This window comes from Mastigoproctus giganteus, chromosome 5 (genome assembly GCF_048544385.1).
Source record: "Mastigoproctus giganteus isolate SK-2022 chromosome 5, ASM4854438v1, whole genome shotgun sequence".
Lineage (NCBI taxonomy): Eukaryota > Metazoa > Arthropoda > Arachnida > Uropygi > Thelyphonidae > Mastigoproctus > Mastigoproctus giganteus.
The window spans coordinates 136,351,460-136,368,351 of record NC_143579.1 but is presented as its reverse complement, the minus strand read 5'-3'; the positions used below and the strand labels follow the sequence as shown (position 1 = coordinate 136,368,351).

The 16,892-nt window shown below is 41.0% G+C and overlaps 1 protein-coding gene across 3 annotated transcripts in view; it reads right to left on the bottom strand.

Moving 5' to 3' along the window:
• LOC150085722 (roundabout homolog 1-like) overlaps positions 1-16,892 on the bottom strand; it is a 1,418,757-nt gene that overhangs the window by 394,787 nt on the left and 1,007,078 nt on the right. For all 3 annotated transcript variants that reach the window (XM_090374199.1, XM_090374201.1, XM_090374202.1), the window contains exon 15: positions 4,012-4,183. In XM_090374199.1, coding sequence (XP_090230325.1) covers positions 4,012-4,183 — 172 coding nt within the window. The remainder of the gene's footprint in view (positions 1-4,011; positions 4,184-16,892) is intronic.

Genomic DNA, 16,892 nt, shown 5'->3' with positions numbered 1-16,892 from the left:
GAAGATGGTGCTATAGATATCAACGACATTATCATCGATATTTTTCAAGAAGTTCCTCATGAGGATGAAGAAATGGAAGGAGGTCATTATGTCGAAGAACATATTAACGACGAACCACCGATGAAAATAGAAGAAGCGCTCATACAAATCAATCGTTTAAAAATGTTTTTCGCCACTGAAGAAGATACTGAAGGACTTTCTATAGTTTCTTCACTCCAAACAAATGTTGAAAACAAAATTATCAGCCGGAAGAAGGTGCAGAAGAAAATAAGTGATTACGGTATGTATTTTTCATAAGATAAAGTCATAATATGCATAGCACAATTGTATGTATATAATTTACAAAAATATTGTGCAAAATCTGTATATAATTTAATTTAATTTTACCTTAAACGTTTAACGATTTTTCTTTATCTCTTGTGTATGTAACTGTATATTATTTACAAAAATATTGTTCAAAATCTGTATATATTTTAAATTATTTTTACATTAAACGTTTAACGATTTTTCTTTCTTTTTTTTTTTTTTTTCTCCCTCAGACTTCTTGTTAGCGGACACTTCTCTCTAACGACACATTTTCGTTCCCCATGGCTGTCCGTTAAAGGGAAGTTTCACTGTATATGACGAGAGCCTTGTCAATCAATTTGGACCTGAAGAGACCGTGCAAGGCTCACGGGGTAGATTTTTTTTCAGTGTGGTCTGTGCTTGCTAACAGAAGAGACTGCTTCTACAAGGATGGGATAAACTTAAATAGAAAGGGAGCAAGAATGCTATCGAGACAGTGTTGGGTGGGTCGGAAAAATGCTAGCTTGGTGTGATTCAAAATAGCCACAGGACAGGCAAAAGAGATTCTTGTGCTGCTTCTGTGGTAATGAGCAGCAACCTAGAGATTAAGTTGCTGGAGATTTCAAGCACTGCTGGAAGTCATCATGGAAGAAGTAAATACATGGGCAGTGTCAGGGTAACTAAGAGTAAGAAACAGTGCATGTATTGGCATTAGTAGATGCATAGGATGCAAGAAAGCAAGCTTATGTAGCATCAGCCAAAAAAAAAAAAAAAAAAACACCATCCCATTTCATCCCTCCATTCGTTCCAAATGCCTGTTCAGTTCAGCCTTAAATTTATTCAGCATTTCAACTTACACAACAAAAGATGGAAGTCTGTTCCACCAATCAACTAACCGCTGGCTAAAGGCAAATATCCACACATCTATTCTAAAACTGTCTTTCCTCGATTTGAAATTGTGCCCTCTCAGGTTCTTAATCTGAGCAAGAGGAAGATTCCCATAAACATTCAGCTTGCTCAACCCATTCAAGGCCTTATACACATCAATCAGGTCAGCAGGCAGGTGCCTACTCTCCAGACACTGCAATTTGCGGGACTTAAGCCTTTCTTGGTAAGACCACCACTTTGTTCCCTTCACCAATCTTGTTGCCATTCTTTATACTGGTTCTAGCAACTCTACATACTTCCTAAAATGAGGCATCCAGACCTGTATGCAGTACTCTAGGTGTGGCCTGATCAATGCCTTGTATAACAGAATACTCACCCCCCTGTCCCTGCTAGCAAAATTCCTATATATCATTGGCAAGACTACAGGACCTGTCCTGGCAGCTCATCTGCACTGCTCAGCGAACTTCATATTTGACTGCACAATTATCCCCAGGTCTTTTCACTTTCCACTTCGCTGAGTGTATTACCACACAGTTGGTACTTTTCTCTTGGGTTATTGCTACCCATATGCAGTAATATGCAGTACTAGTATATACAGTGTATAATCTTGCTTCATCTACTCTGCCAGATAGTGACTGGAGGGAATCCGAGTAGTGTGTATGCGGGGGGAGGGGGGATTTTGTTGAGGCCACGTTATGTCAAGGATCTGGGTATATTCTTAACATGTGCACGCCATATCCAAAAATTTCATTGCTTCACACAGCATTTCCAACTCACTTTTTCTTACTATTGAATACACCATGAAATGTCAAACTAAAAGAGCAAGCTTAATTGCGAAAAGATCTAAACCTCCAAAACACTTCCTAATTCATTTCACAAATATACAGTCAGTTCACATTCGATCATACATGATTTATAAATAGGGGAACGATATTGTATATAACACGTATATAATGCAATTAGATCGAGTTTACTACCAGTTTATAACAGATTTCACTAGCAGGAATACAACTGGAAATTGTTTTTATTGTTTTATGGTAGTAACCCCCAGAGATTGTTGTTGTTATTTGTTGTTATTTGGTTTTTAGGAGCAATAACAACTAAGGCCATATTGCTCCGGGAATATGCGATGGTCATTCCCTGACCTTTCCGCATCCTCCGTATTTGGTGGTGACGGGCTCGAACCCCGGTCTAATCAAGAAGCGTGTGCTACGCACTGCTGCTCCTTCCCACCTGGCCACGGAGGCGCCTCCCCCCAGAATGTGCTTTAGTAAAATGTCTCTGCGTTTATGGTGTTATTTATTCAGTTGTTACATGCGTGCAGCTTTGTTTATGTGTATCAAGTGTGCCTCCTCATTTTGTAATTGTACTTTATTCCCTAAAAATGAGTAAAATACTTAAAAGGTGTGAAAGTAAGTGTCCTGGTGAAGACACTACAGGTTCAGAGAGAAAAAGAAAAGCAATATCGATAAACAGAGGCGGACTGGATCAAAATTTCTTACCCATGAAAGATATTTATCTTTCTAAAAGATCATTTGGCCATTTTTATAAGGGAGTGTTACCCTTTCATCATTACTATATGTTCTATTATAACATTCAATTTTGAATGCCTCTGTTGATAATTTTCTAAAGAACATGTCTGGAGATCATGACCATAAAACAATAAAAACAATTTTATATCTGGTTTATTGGGCTGTTAGTGGAATCTATTATAAACGGGTAGCAAACTTGATCTTATTGCATTTGCAATAATCCCGATAACTAGAATTCTGTGGATTTTTACGTTATTATGGTGAAATGTGTTTCCCCTTCACTGAAATCTTCAATCACATAAAAAACAAATAAATTTTCAGAATCTTCTCTTCATTCCTATTTACTTATTACAATGGTGTAGGGAAAGCGACCAATGGAAAGGGCAAGTGGTAGTAGTGCTAGGAAACGAAACAAAATCGATTTAGAAATGAAGATGAGAATGGTTAAGAAGTATGAAGCAGGACAAAGTTGGTCATCTATTGCACCGGAATTAGGTCTCATTGCTTCAACAGTGAATGCTATTTTAAAGGACAGTGCGTGTATAAAAGATCATGTTAAAGGATCAACGCATTAAAGATCAACAGTGATCACAAAACAGCATTCAGGTGCTATATCGAAGTTAGAAAAGCTATTAATAATATGGATGGAAAATCAGATTCAGAAGCGAGTGCCCCTGAGTCTAATGACCATTCAAGCAAAATCAAGAAGTATTTATGAAGATATTAAGGATAAGTAGAGCAAACCCCAAGTCAAGTTCATGGCAAGCAGCGGGTGGTGTAATAGTTTCAAGTATTGTGCTGGTTTCCATAACGTTAAAGTATGCAATGAAGTCGCCAGTGCCGATTCTGCAGCAGTAAAGATATTTTGTGATGTGTTGGAAAAAACCTCTTCGAAATTTTCACAGCCCTCAACCTCTGCAGCAGCGTACTTATCAGCTGGATACACTGATTCTGGCAACGATGCTCAAAAGGTAAAACCTGCTGATGTTATGCCAGCAAGTTTTAGCCTATAGTAATTTTTCCTATGCATGAGATAAAAAAAATTGAATAAATAATTCTATTTACATGTTCGTTGAACATTTCTTTTTTGCTTCAATCAAATTCAGCAAGCACAGTTGCGAGTGCTGCATAAGCATTTAGGGAAATTCTGATGTGTAAAATTCGACTTACGTAGAGATACGCAAAATGCAACCCTTACGTAAGTCGGGGAGTGCCTGTAATACTAAAAGTAAGTAAACAAACCATGAATTTACTATAACAATGGAATGTCTTCTTTAGAGATGAATAACAGCACATAAGCACTTACCCATTCTCAGAGTAATAGAAGAAGAGAAGGGTCCTGAGCCAACTGAAGTAAGAGCAACAGCTCGAACAGTGTACAGTGATCCTGTTGTCAGATTATTCAGAATTACCGAGGTAGTAGTTGCATTTGTACTGATGTTCGAGTGTACTGCAGAAGAATTTCCTGTCACTTGAATCTACAGAGAATATGTGATCATTATGATTAAAACCATTACTACTAATAATACTGTTACTACCACTAATAATAATAATAATAAAGGAAGACAAAAATCTATCTTCTGGCAGTTATATGATATACCTATAACTGCCTTTATCATGTTAGAAAGAAAATTAATAAAACAATATAAAAATAATTAAAAGAATGTACCAGTGTTGCACTCAGAATTTTTTTTTTTGTAGCTGAGGCTTTTATATTCCATGCCGATAGATTTTTCAAGTCTCAAACTTTAGGCAGTACAGAACAGTACTATAAAACAAAATTTTCCTGGAGGACTTTAGCCTCATCAACCCCTCCTCCCATAAAAGTAGGTTTTTGTGAAAGGAGTCAACATATTTAATGTCTGCTCACTTAAAGAACAGGTTTGCGCCATTTATTTAACCAGAAATCAGAAAAGACTGACTATTAGGGATGAAGGTAGACCTGTAATATAACATTAGAGTTCATTTTTTTATAATCTAAAACCTCATGTTTTTAAGATTAAAAACGTTTTTTTTTTAATCTTAAACCTCTATTTACTGCAATCAATTATAGTGGGTATTACATTCATCACAAACACAAAACTGTTAAAACCCAAGTCTCAATGGGCCATGCACCGAGATCATAAAATAGTCAAGTTGATAAAATTTCGCAGGTAAATGATTTCATCTGTTTGCTTTCAAATCAAATATCGATTACAAATATAAGATATCGGAAGCAGAAGTTTTTTTTTTTTTTTATATTCTGTGAATATACTAGTGAAGTTAACAAAAGGTATCTCCTAAATACAGTATATTAAAGTCAGAGAAAGAGAAAATATATTTTGTAAAAGGATGGGTGGAATAAAACCAGGGCACGTCTGACAGGAGCAAAAGTTGATGACATTGAAGAACAGCTATCATATATATATATATATATATATATCTTTATTGCAGGCAGTGATTGGTTACATGATTGCCTGATGCAATAATACCCACAACAGCGACAATGCTAGGGGTTTAACATTAAATAACTTATACAGGAAAAATTACTTAAAACATGTATTAGGACATAAAACGTATAATTACATATTTTACATATAAAATTAATATTAACATGTGAAATGAAGACACATGAAAGGACGATGACAGTCACTCGGTTGAAGATGAAAGCTGGTCTCTGATGATGCGTCTTCTGTACGGTTTGTCCTCTATGAACTTTTTGTAGTCCACATCCATCTCCTGGACATTGTGGAGCATCTCCATGGGCAGGAATCTATCCCCTATTCTGAGCATCCACGCCACAGCCTGCAGAGAGGGGAGGGCTCTTAAGGGTTTTGGTGGGATCCTCCAATTGCACATCTGCCAGAAATTTGGCGTATTGACTTCATCCGCTATCATTTTAATTGTCACAAGCAAGCGGAGGGCAAATATCCGTTTGGAGACTTTTCTGTAATTTAGAAGTTGGGTGATATCTGAAGTATGTATAAGTGGTGGCAGTTTATGCTTGAAGAGGACCCACCGAATAAGCCAGTACTCATCAGATGCGATGGTTTTTAGCGTGGTTTTCGTTGCCGACGCCCAGATTTCTGACCCGTAGGTGATGACTGGCTGCAGAAACCGGTATATGTATTGGAGCGTGTACTCAGGCTCTGTGACATGAAGGAGGTGTTGTTTGGCAAGCCATCTTGCTCTGCAGACCTTGTTGTGAATGTCTGCAACATGGTGTTTGAAACTGAGTTTAGGGTCGAATATAACGCCGAGATCTTTGTGCTTGATGACTGGGGTGATGGGGGTTCCGTGGATTTCCAGGTTTAGTTGCGATGGGTTTGATTTGAGGAAAAATACCATTTGTGCAGATTTTTTTGGATTTATCTTAAGAGAGAACTGTGCCAAGTATGTAATCAGATTCTTGAGGCTGTTGATAATGTTTCCAGAAACAGAATCAGGTCGGGCGGTTCCGTTGATCCGATAGAGGAGCTTCAAGTCGTCTGCATAACTGATAAATTCTGTTTGCTGACACAGGAATGGGTGGATGGCAGCCGTAAAGAGGAGCCCTGAGAGAACTCCGCCCTGGGGTACACCTACACAAACTTTCCTTGTGAAAGATTTTTTATTCACAGTCAAGTGAAGGACCCTGGTCGTAAGTAGCGACTTCAAGAATTCCAGTATATTGCCTTTTATCTGGTATCCATCCTCACAAAGTTGCAGGAGGGGCTGGATGTCTATACTGTCGAATGCAGACTGGATATCCAGATAAACAATTGCCATCTCAGCCCTATCTTGTAGAGCCCCCAGAATGGTGTTGGTGGTTTGCAATAGGTTTGTAATGGTGGACCTGCATTTCAAGGCATAGTGAATGTATGGTGATTCACATGGCAGAACCTGGTTGGTTAGGATAGGAAGAAGGCACTTCTCCATGACTTTGAGGAGACATGAGGCTTTCATTATTGGCCTGAATTGTGAAATTGATGTCGCTCCTTGTGTTTTGGGGATTGGTCGGACAATATATTGGTACTAATGATAATTCGAGTAGGAGATTTTAGGACACATTTACAAGTACGAGGCAATGTTCAGAAAAAGTTATGTTAGGATTAAATTTGAAGTGTCTGCAATTGTGCCCAGACACAATGAGGGAGGTAGGTAGGGAGGAAAATTAGAAGAATTTCCTTGTCCTTGTAGTGAGAGTCTCTCCAGTCTTACTCTTGCTTGCACAGTCTCTCCTTGGAGAGACTGTGCAAGTATCACAGGAAGAATTTTTTATCAGCAAGGTCTGTGCCTATTGACAGGGAATATTGTTTTTACAGGGATGAGATGCAGCTGAATAGAAGGGTTGCAAGGATATTTCCTGTTTCTTAAGGCAGTGTACAGATTCCACCATTTTTTTAGTGGTCAGAAAAATGCTAACTAAGAAGGAACATTTTTTTTATTTATTGTACTAGGCAGTCCCTGCCAGATTTCATTGCAACCCCGCCACTATTTACAAACTGTACAGATAATTACAATTGCTCCATTATAACATATTGAAGTTTCACACTTTATGTGCCTGCTCCATTATAGGGTATTGAAACACCACAGTTCATATAACATATAGAAGTACCACTGTTGTTGTTGTTGGAGGTTTTACAGTGTAATGGCAGCTAAAGGCCATTATGTGCCAAACAATGGTAGGAGATATCAGGCGTTATTAAAAGTGAGATATGTGCATTATGTGAGATTTAAGCATTATATTCTCTCACAGCATTTTATCCTTTTTAGGAAAGTGAAAACTGCATTAAATCAGATCTGTTGTCTAATATTTATTGCAAATTAGGTGTGATTTGGGTTGCATGGTTTGATAAGAAGGTGGTTTGCCATACTCCATTATAGAGAGGGCAGTCAACTATGATGTGCTGGACTGTGATTTGAGCATGGCAGTTCAGACAAAAAGGCGGGTCTGAGGAAGAAAGAAGATAAAAGTGAGTAAGGTGTGTATGTCCTATTCGTAATCTTGCAAGTGTGACTTCTTCCTTTCAGTTTGAGCGAAAACTAGATGGCCAAGACTGGAGTTCCGGTTTAATCCAAAGGAGTTTGTTGCCTTCTTGGTTTTGCCAGTAATTCATACTTCACTTTATTATAAGACTTTTATAGTGGGTGAAAGGAATTTAGAAAGAGTCATCAATTGGTTGCATAGAAGATTTGGCTGCATGGTCAGCACTCTCATTGCCACATATGCCAACGTGGCTAGCGACCCAACAAAATTTTAATACTTTCGTGCTCTTAGCTAGATTAGCCAGCAAGTTTTGAATATTACCAAGCAGGTAGTTGTGATGCTTTCTTGGTTGCTGTAAAGCGAGAAGGGCACTGAGAGAGTTGGTAAAAATAATACCATTGGTAAACTGGCACAATTTTATAGTTTCTAGGGCCATTTGTATGACATGTAGTTCAATTAAGGTAACTGACTAGAGATTATGGATGAGGGAAGAACAACAGCAGCACCGTAATGATGATCAGTTTTGGAGCCGTCTATGTATATCCTGATATAAGATTCATATTTCTCAAATAGAGATTTATGAAGCTGATTTACATTCTGTGGAGAAAGAGTAGTTTCCCCCCATTCTTGAAGGAACAGATCACAGGTATCAGGACAAAAAGCCCATGGAGGAGTAGTGAAACTAGTGGTGGCTATTTTAGAAAGGTCAAGCTGCCAATTATCAAGTAGTGAGCAAAGATGTGTGCCAGCAGGTCGATTTATTGATGGGTAAACGGCATACAAGTTCTCCCAATCTGGTGTAAATAGATGTTTCCACGATGGATGCAGGGGTTGGTTTTTTATTTTGACAGCATAATTTAGCAGTAAAATTTGTCTTCTTAGAGAAAATAGGGGATCGTGAGCTTCGGCACACAGGCTCTGCAGAGGAGATGTGAGGTAAGCTCCAAGAGCAATGCATAGGCCACTGTGGTGAATAGGGTTCAAAGACCTCAAAATGCTAGGTCTAGCAGAGTTGTAAAATGGTGATCCATAGTCTAACCTTGATCTTACACTAGCACAATATAAATGAAGGAGTGTATGATGGTCAGCACACCATGATGTGGCTGATAATACTCTCAAAACGTTTAATTTCTTGAAACAGATGGTTCTAAGGTTGTTTAATATGGTCAAGAAAGGCCAATTTTTTATCTAACCTTAACCGAAGGAATCAAATGGTAGGCACAACAGGTATATCATGGTTCCCCAGCTTTAGAATTGGGCCAGGGTTTAGATTACATCTTCTACAGAAATGAACTGCAACAGTTTTTTCAGGTGATATGCAAAAACCGTTATCTGCAGCCCACGTTGTAATCTTATAAAGAGCTCCTTACAGTTGTCTCTCAATCATTCTCATGTTCTGGGAGTGACAAGATATACTAAAATCATCTGCATATAAAGTAGGTGATTACAGTGACCGGAATGACCTTAGTAATTGAATTGATTTTTATAATGAATAGAGTGGCACTTAAAACTGAGCCCTGTGGAACACCTTCTTCTTGGATGAATTTTTGGGAGAGAGTGGATTGAATGCGGACCTGAAAGGATTGCTGCTTCAAAAGGTTCTGTATAAACCTTTTACCCCAGAAGCCTAATGTATACAGATCACGGAGAATTCCGTATCATCAAAATGTGTCAAAAGCTTTCTCAACGTCTAAATAAACTGTAGTCAAATGTTATTTCCTTAAGAAGGCATTGTGAATCTGGTTTTCCATTTGTATCAAGAGATCTAAAGTTGATCTACCTGTATGAAATCCACATTGAAATGAACTGATAAGGCTGTATTTGCTCAGCACCCAGGTAAGACGAGAGTTTACCATTTTTTCCATTATTTTGCCCATACAGCTGGTGAGTGCAATAGGTCGATAGTGACTTGGATTCATTGAGTCCTTGCCAGATTTTAATAATGCTATGACATACGAGTGTCGCCAGATATCAGGGAAAGTATTTTCTGTGAAAACCCGGTTATATAGCTGGAGTAAGACATGAAGTGACTTTTTGCTCAGCTCTTTTAACATGAAATAGTGAATTCCATCAGGTCCAGCAGCATTAGGTTTTGAGCTGTTAAGAGCAAGCCGTAGTTCAATTATGGTGAAGGGACAGTTGTACGTCTGGCGGTGGTCTCTGTTAAAATTTAGGGTCTGATTTTCAGCAAAGAACTTTAATTTCTGAAAGTTTGGTGAGTATGAGGATACGGAGTATATGAGCAAAGGATTCTCTGAGAGTGTTAGCTATGTCTTGAGGTAGTGAAACATCATTCCCGTTTACATTCAGTATTGATAGATGCAAAGGAGGATATATGTTATACATTTTCCTAATATTTTTTCCAGATGGTTTGTGTTTTGGTGACCATGTAATAGTTGAAGCAAAGCGTTTCCATGACTCTCTTTAACTTGCATGCTGAATGCATCTAGCATTGGCTTTGGCTTTCTTAAAGTGCACTAGATTAGCAGCATAGTGTACATAGTGTGCATAGTATTAGGGTCAGGTGCCACCTGTGGTTTCCCACATCTGCGCCATATGTTCGCTGTGAAGGAATACAGTACTACTGTAAATGCCAGAAAAGTGTTGTGTGCTGTATATGACATATTGCATCAGGTTCTGTTGTGTGTCCTGGCATTTGGCCGCAGGGCCCCTGGTGGGACTCCACGTTGCCCGCACACACCACTAGGAGGTAGCTGCTTCAAAATAATGGGCAGACGCCCATTATTCTCTGGCTTGTCTCCGCCAGGGTCGCCAGAGCTTCCTGGACGGAGACAAAAAAAAAAAAAGGTAGAGCCGGGGAAGTACAGAGCGTACGCAAGAAAGGAGGGTATAGCTAGAAATATGGAGGATGTAGGCGAAGGCATCCTCCAGGTTATCAATGGAGCAATAAGCACCATCAGTTGAAAGGGGAACCCGGGAAGGACGATAAATAAGACAGCAAGAAAGCCGTGTGCAAGTTGCCACTGAGGAATGAGATGGCCCATACGCCAGTTGATTCTATCCAGGTTAAGATCGGTTGGCCAGTTAGGTTAGGAACAGATGTTTGGGTTGTTCCTATTTTGTGTTGGCAATAGGGTGCTCCGTCTTGTGAAGAGGGCTTGTGCAAACTTGGTAAACTCATAGTAATAGTTTTCTTCTGTGATGAATAAGTGTTCATTTCCTTGAGGGTTATCTTGTGTACGAGTAAACAGGATGCTGCGGAGGTCCTCATAGTGTTGACAGGTATATACTAGATGGTTCCAGTCTTCTATTTCACCACATGCACAGTAGGGGTTGTCAATGATTCCCATGGATGTTAATTTATGGTTTATTGATCCGTGTCCAGTAATGAGGTAGGTGGTATAAAGACCAGGAGAAAACCAATTTGGAGATTTAGGAAATACGGCATTCACATAAGGTATCAATTTCTTGGTGACTGGGCCCTTGTCGGTAGCAGTCCATCTGTCCTGCCATGTCTGAAGTAGTAGGATGGCAATTTTTTTTCTTTTCCTGCCTGATTTCATTCAGGTTATTGATGGAGTGTCCAAGGATAGTTGCTGGTATATCCCTGGATACACAGTAGTGGAGGCCCCTGCGAATAACCTCCAGATCAAGCGGAAGGACCTGATCTGCAAGAACCTGAAGGGCTGGGTTGCTAACTGTGCAGCATGCCCTGTAATAGTAAGAAGGATGGTGCACTGGATGGTTCCCAGTTTACGTTTGTTGTTGTAAAGAGTTGCCCTGCGAAACCAGACCCCTGATCCATACGTTACGAAGGGAAGGAAGATTGATTTGTACAGAATCTTAAGGGTGCGTCGTTTCAATCCCCAATCACGACGACTCACCCGTGCAACGAGAGCAGTGTAGTTTCTCACTTTCGCGTGGAGGTTGCAAGATGCGGAGAGAAAGTGAGCTTAGGGTCAAGTACTATTCCCAGTAGTTTTAACGTAGAAACTAGCTTGACGGTTTGGCCTTGAAGTTTGATAGTGGGGTTTCTAGTAGGCTGCAGTGATCCCTTTAGGAGAATGGATTGTGTCTTTTGGGGTGAGAGTCTTAGTTTGCGTAGGGCTGCCTAGTTCTGAAGGATTTGAAGTGCCTGGTTTCCTCTGGATTCCAGAGAAGCTCTGCTGTCAGCCTCAATGCAGTAGGGATTTTGCGAAATTTATTCCAGGCTTTATTTTTCTCTCATTTTGTTTGTTATCTGGTTTTTAGGAGCATTAGCAACTAAGGCCATATTGCTCCGGAGATATGCGGTGGTCATTCTCTGACCTTTCCACAGACAAGACCCTAGCAGCGAATTATATAGTTATGTTGTGTTTGTGAAAGCTCTTCAAAAGTTCGTTCAAATTCTGGATTACTTTTGGAATTAGCGATTTTAAAGTAGTGTCGTCGACTCCATATTAGTTGGTGAGTTGGTGCATGTATTTTTGTGGCTAAATTTTAAGGGAGTGAGAAGTTATTAACGTTTTTCTAATTTTGCTTTGTACAAACCTGCTACCTCGTTGTTTGTATATAATGGCTGCTCCCACTGTAGTTCTGCCTATGGTATGTCTTGTAATGATTTTTATAGTGTCAGTTAATACTGTTCCTGCTGCTTGTTAGTTTGATTAACTGAAGTTTTGGAACACTGGGGAAATTGTTATTATTTCTATAAAAAATTCTACTCACTACAAAGAAGACTATGGGGTTCTTAGTATTGTTACCACATTTAGCGCTAAATTAATTAGCAAATGGTCGGCCATTGCTTCTTCCGGAAACAAGTCACATGAACAGTGCTTTCTCCTGTGATTGGTTACTGGAATTTCTGCATTTGAAAACTGCCATGAACCTATATTTTAATTATGCTGTTGCTTATTTGCTTAAATTTATAATCCCCTTATTTCATAATGTGTTATACAGTATAATGAGTGGAATTAATTCAATTGTCTCCACAATCAATATAGTTAATTAGTGCCATGGAAACTTGATCAAAACCTTCACATCGTAACAGTGTGCTATTCACAGCGCCCCCTAGCAACTGTGCTGCGAACTTACTCCTCAAGTGCAAATTAAAAATTATCTCCTCAGACAGCCCAACCCGCCAGCCCAACAAACTGCTGATTTTCGTCATTGCTGCATTTGATCGCTACACTTGTGCTTTGCTTTTCATCCTGCACTCCCTCCACCTGACATGAGCGGGAGGGAAAGTTCCAGTTCTGCTAGTGAGGAGGAGCCTGAAACAGTTCCGGAGAATCCCCCTCCAACTAGTATCCCGCCAAAGACCCAGCTAAAGAGTGGATATCTCTCAATGAAAAAAGAAAAGAAAAAGAAGGCCAACAAGAAAACTAAGGAGACCATGGAGACATGGGCTGCTCTCCTCTGCTCGGAATTTGTGACCCAAGATGAGGGGCAACAACTGACATTGGCCCCTGACTAAAGCCCTGTTGCTGAACCCACTGATGCTGCTCCTCCTTCTGGGGCAATGGCCTCCACCCATATAGAGATTAAAAGCGTCGCCCAAACTATCACACCGACAGCCTTTGCCAACGCTATCACAGCTGGTTTAAAATCCTCTCCTAGACTGGGGATACCTCCTCCATCTAGTGTCCCAGAAGGTGGACCCACTTCAGAGCCAGCTACCCTTCAACAAACAATCTCTCGACATCGTAGGCAGTTGATCGCATTCCTAAACCACGACTCCAGTCGCTTCACCAGAAGTGCAGGTAACCGTGTGCAGGAGTTGTGGTCCACCCTTGAGTCAATTACAACTGAGCTCCTCGTTGACAATGAGAGGCTCAAAGCTGTGAATGAAGAACTTCGGTCCAAAACTGTAGTCCTGGAAAAGGTCATTGATGCTATTGGCAGGCCCCAAAATTGTACTAATGCTGACCCTGACTATATTGAGACTCCGTGCCCCCCCTGGACCTACTGCGGATGTCACTTCCTATGCTGCTGCAGTGAAGTTGGGACAGGAGCCCCTTGCCCATGGCATGATACAAACTCTCCATGTGCACCACCCAGAGAAGAAGCCACAGCATCTACTACTCTTGAGAGCAAGTGATACCTCAGAGCTCAAGACTAGCAATGACGTCAAAGATCTGGTGCAAAGCACTATAAGGGCTGATTATAAAAATCTAAAAGTGAAATCCCTTAGACCCATTAGGAACAAAGGAGTCCTACTGGAGACCGCAACAAAAGAAGACCTAACAAGTATTGCCACATGTGATACTCTCACAAACGCAGGAGTGGTCATAGCTCCTCCTAAAAAGTCGAATCCGTCAATCATAGTGTACGATGTTCCAAAGCACAGTTCCAACGACAAATTACTTGAGGATCTGTTCCACAGAAACCTACAGGACCGGGGATTCTCCTGGGAGGAAGTTAAGGCTGAGACCACTTTTAGGTTTGCAACAAAATCAAAATCTAACTCTACAGGACACAAAGTAATTAGCTTCTCCCCACGGATTTATAGAACTGTCCTCTCTACAGATAGATTATTCCTTGGTTTTAGTGCACACCGATTTCATCTGTTTACAATTGTCACAAGGTGTTTCCTATGTCTGGGATATGGGCATACCTCCCAATGCTGCTCCCACAAATCTCCATCCTGCGGGCATTGTGCCAGGAGTGGGCATGTCCAAGCAGAATGTCCCTACCGTGATGAAGAGCCCTCTTGCGTGAATTGTAAAAGGAACAGGCGAGTACATAACCATTCTCTCCGGGATATTTTATGCCCAGAATACCAAAGGGCTCTGGAACTCGTAAGACTAAGGACCGCTGATGCCTAAACCAACAAGAAATGCCAGTTGTGTCCTCACTCCAGTCCTGCCCACTCTTTCTGGAAGCCTAAGAGGAGCCCCCGTATCTAAAACTAAATACTTGAGAATGATGCAAATAAATGGGCAAAGGTCCTGCACAGTTGCGGATGAAATATGCCAGGCCACTGAGGAGCATTCAATTGATGTTGTTCTGATTCAAGAGCCGTATGCTGCAAGAATACAACCCCATCCAACCTTAAAATTACTGGCTTTTCCATACACACTCGAATCATTCAACCTGTCCCAGTGGACCCTAAAACATGTATAGCAGTCATAAATAGGGATCTCGATGTCCTGGTTGTCCAGGGCCTCTGCAATCAGTTCTCCACCTGTATCCAGATTACTTCTACAGATCAATCATTCTACCTGATGTCACTGTACAGCCCTCCCTCAGGTAACATCAATGAAGCACTAAACTTTTTGGAATTCGCCCTGAATTTTATTGGCTCCAAACAACTCCTGGTTGCATCTGACTTGAATGCAAAATCCCCCTTCTGGCACAGTGCAGTTGCCAATGGCCGTGGCCAGCTTCTTGAGGACTTTGTCCTCAGCCAAAATCTTATTATCCATAACCAGCCTAGCCAGTTCACTACTTACTCTAGCACCACCGGTGAATCTAATATTGACTTAACCCTCTCTACAAAGGACCTACGTCATTCAGTTAGTTGCTGGGAGGTAACTCCGGATCTGACTGTTAGCGACCATAGAGCCATACTGTTCCATCTTGACTTGGTCCCACCGAGAAACAACAACAACAGAGCAAGGCCAACTGACTTCATTAGATTCTCTTCAAGAAACGTCAAATGGGAAGCATATGACAGCTCCATAGAACTGGACTTTCCAAATCCAGACCTATCACAGATGGACTCGCTAAATGCAGAGGATTTGACCATCTTTATCCAGCACTCCATACTCAGAGCTTGATACAGGTCCTCAAGGAAGAAGGTGTTCCGCCCAGCAATCTGCCCATGGTGGACCCGGGAACTTACCATCCTTCGTAAGTCAGTCCACTCTGCACGCAGGAACTACCAGCGACACCGTGATTGGCCAGCTCCTGATGCCGAACGCCTTCATAGGGATTATATTGCCAACAAGAATGAGTATACCAAGGCAATTGCAGCCAGAAAGAGAGAAACTTGGGCAAATTTCGTAAAAGAAACCAACCGTACAAATCCATGGGGCCTGGCATATAAGATCTTGAGAGAGAAAACCTTCTCCCCAGAAATATTCAACACTGTTTCAGTATACGCCCAGGAAACTAAAGTGCTGGCAGGATTCTGCCAACCTTATTCTAGACAAACTGTTTCCACCTGAAGACATCTCTAAGGATCACCCAGAACATTCAGCAATTAGAGCTGCCAACAGCAATTATATAGCAAAAGAGCAAGCCGACCCATTCACACTAGAAGAACTGGGAGCAGTCCTTAAAAACATTAATGCCAAAAAGTGTCCAGGCCTTGACCTAATAGAATACATCTTCATCATCCGCTTTCACACACTGCAGCCGCACCATCTACTCCTTCTCTTCAATAAATGCTTGGAAGAAGGATGCTTTCCAAAAGAATGGAAGTTTGCCCTCATTCGCCTCATCAAGAAACCTCAAAAACCACCAACAGACCCCCTCAGCTTCCGGCCTATTGCCCTGCTGGCTAACCTTGGTAAGGTCCTTGAGCGACTCATGGCTCTCAGGGTTGTCTCCATGCTACAAATGCATGAATTGGTCTCACCATGCCAGTATGGCTTCACCCGTGAAAGGTCATGTGAAGAAGCTCTTTTCGATTTGGTTTTACATATTGAAAGTTCTGAAGAAATATTCGAATTGGCCATCTTCATAGACTTCGAGGGAGCCTTCGACACCGTCTGGTGGGATAGTGCCTTGGCACGCCTTCGAACTGCCGCTTGCCCCCGGCAATTATACAGCCTCTTCCAGAATTATTTTTCCGACCGAGCAGTTATTCTCAAGTCACCAGATCAGTAAATCGAGGTTGTCCCCAATGGTCAGTCCTGGGACCCCTCGTTTGGAATATAGTCCTCCAAGACTGGCTCTCCCGCACCTTCAGGAATGCAAAAATTGTGGCCTTTGCTGATGATCTCACAGTTGTGGTGTCAGGGCATTCACGGAAGGCCATTGAAGAAAATGCAAACCAGGTCCTCGAAGATCTCTCTTAACTTGGGCCGCACTTAATAAGTTGCATATCAACCCAACGAAAACTAAAATGATGCTATTTAAGAATAGACTGGATCTCAGGCGCCCACCGCAGGTAAAGATATGTAACGCTCAACTGCCAATCGTCACCGAAACCAAGGTACTTGGAGTGATTATTGACCACAAACTCAGCTTTCTCCCACATCTTGTTAATCTAAGAAACAAAGTTAAGAGATTCTCAGGAACCATCATACGCATCTCTAAGAATGATTGGGGACTCTCCAAAAGGTCCCTAC